General features: G+C 38.9%; 1 protein-coding gene across 1 annotated transcript in view; it reads left to right on the top strand.

The window, feature by feature from the left end:
• LOC107656274 (YEATS domain-containing protein 4) overlaps positions 1 to 996 on the top strand; it is a 2,068-nt gene extending 1,072 nt beyond the window's left edge. Inside the window, exons 5-7 of the mRNA XM_016444033.1 lie at positions 192 to 281; positions 366 to 453; positions 573 to 996. Of these exons, the coding sequence (XP_016299519.1) occupies positions 192 to 281; positions 366 to 453; positions 573 to 742 (348 nt within the window). The 3' untranslated portion in view covers positions 743 to 996. The remainder of the gene's footprint in view (positions 1 to 191; positions 282 to 365; positions 454 to 572) is intronic.
• Positions 997 to 1,628: the final 632 nt, after the last annotated feature.

Below are 1,628 nucleotides of genomic sequence, written 5' to 3'. Positions count from 1 at the left end.
TTTTTATTTGTAAATTATTTTACACGTTTTTTCTCTAAACTTTTCCACGGCACTGTATTGTAAAAAGTGCTATACAGATAAGCATAAATTGAATTGAAAAGCACCAGTTTGAAACCCTCTGCATTAGTCTACCTTTGGATTAAATGGACAAAAAAAGCAAAGTTTTGACGTTGTGCTGTTTTTGTCTTCAGGTCACTCTGTATCATCTGCTGAAGCTCTTCCAGTCAGACTCCAGCGCCATGCCGAAGAAGACCGTCGTGTCTGAGTTCTACGACGAGATGGTGCGCATTCGATGAGAACAGCACAGCATGACATTACAGTATTAATACAATCAATCCTAAAGCCTAAAATCTGTGTTTCTGCAGATATTTCAAGACCCTACAGCCATGATGCAACAGCTCCTGAACACCACCAGACAGCTGACGTTAGGTGCCTACAAACACGAGACTGAGTGTGAGTGCTTCGCTTACCTTCACAGCTCCTATCATTGGACAGCATGTGAAAATACTGTGAAATAGACAGCATAAACACTAGAGTCACAGCAGTTCTAATCATGTGAACCAAACATTCAGTTTCAGAGCTGGAGTTACGAACACGAGAAAAAGTGGAAGCGGCGAAGAAGAAGACAAGCCTGGAGATCTCAGAGCTGAAGGAGCGACTGAAAGCCTCCAGAGAAAACATCAACTTCCTGAAGGGAGAGCTACGCAGACTGGAGGAGGAGGACCAGATGAAGGATCACTGAGGACTTCATCACCATCAGACAGCTGTCCTGTAGCGGGACGGTGAACACGAATACGGCACCACCGTGATTTTAGTGGGACTGATCGATTCAGGTTTCTGGTTGTAATTTTGACAATGTAGTAGTGTGCAACTATCTGTGTTCAGTTTTATCGTCCAGATCAAAACTGCAAAATGTGTAGAAATACATGACTTCCTTTTGAACTTTTGTAGTTCTCAAAAGTAGACTTTTTTGTATGAATAAAACTTTTTTTTTTTCTACAAACATTGTTTGATTTGTGAATACATGATTTATGAATAAATGTTTCTATAGTTTTTTTGGGGTTTTTTTCAAATTTTTTTTACTTTTTGTTTCAAGCAGCTTTAGAGAATAGTATCCCTTAAAGGGTTAGTTCACCCAAAAATTAAAATTAGGCAGCGTTTTACTCACCCCCGAGGCATCCTAGGTGTATATGACTTTCTTCTTTCAGACGAATCCAGTCGGAGTTATATTAAAAATTGTCTTTGATCTTTCAAGCTGTTTAATGCTACTCAGCGGGTGTTGCATTGCTTCAGTCCAAAAGAAGTTAAATAAAAAGCGCCCATCCATAAAAAAAGTGTCTCACACGGCTCCGGGGGGTGAACAAAGGCCTCCTGTAGCGAATCAATGCGTTTTTGTAAGAAAAATATCCATATTCAAAACGTAATAATCACTTTAATCTAGCTTGCGCTCACTGTTGTAAACAGAAGAAGAAAGTCATATACACCTAGGATGCCTCGGGGGTGAGTAAAACACAGCCTAATTTTCATTTGGGTGAGCTAACCCTTTAAAGCCCACTATAAACATGTCAGATGTCTATGTATAATATTAGAAATATTTAAAAAATAGATTATTTTGAAAATTGTATATA

This window comes from Sinocyclocheilus anshuiensis, unplaced genomic scaffold, assembly GCF_001515605.1.
Source record: "Sinocyclocheilus anshuiensis isolate Anshui unplaced genomic scaffold, SAMN03320099.WGS_v1.1 scaffold183, whole genome shotgun sequence".
NCBI lineage: Eukaryota > Metazoa > Chordata > Actinopteri > Cypriniformes > Cyprinidae > Sinocyclocheilus > Sinocyclocheilus anshuiensis.
The sequence above is the reverse complement of the archived record's forward strand: the minus strand, read 5'-3'. Positions and strand labels throughout refer to the sequence as shown.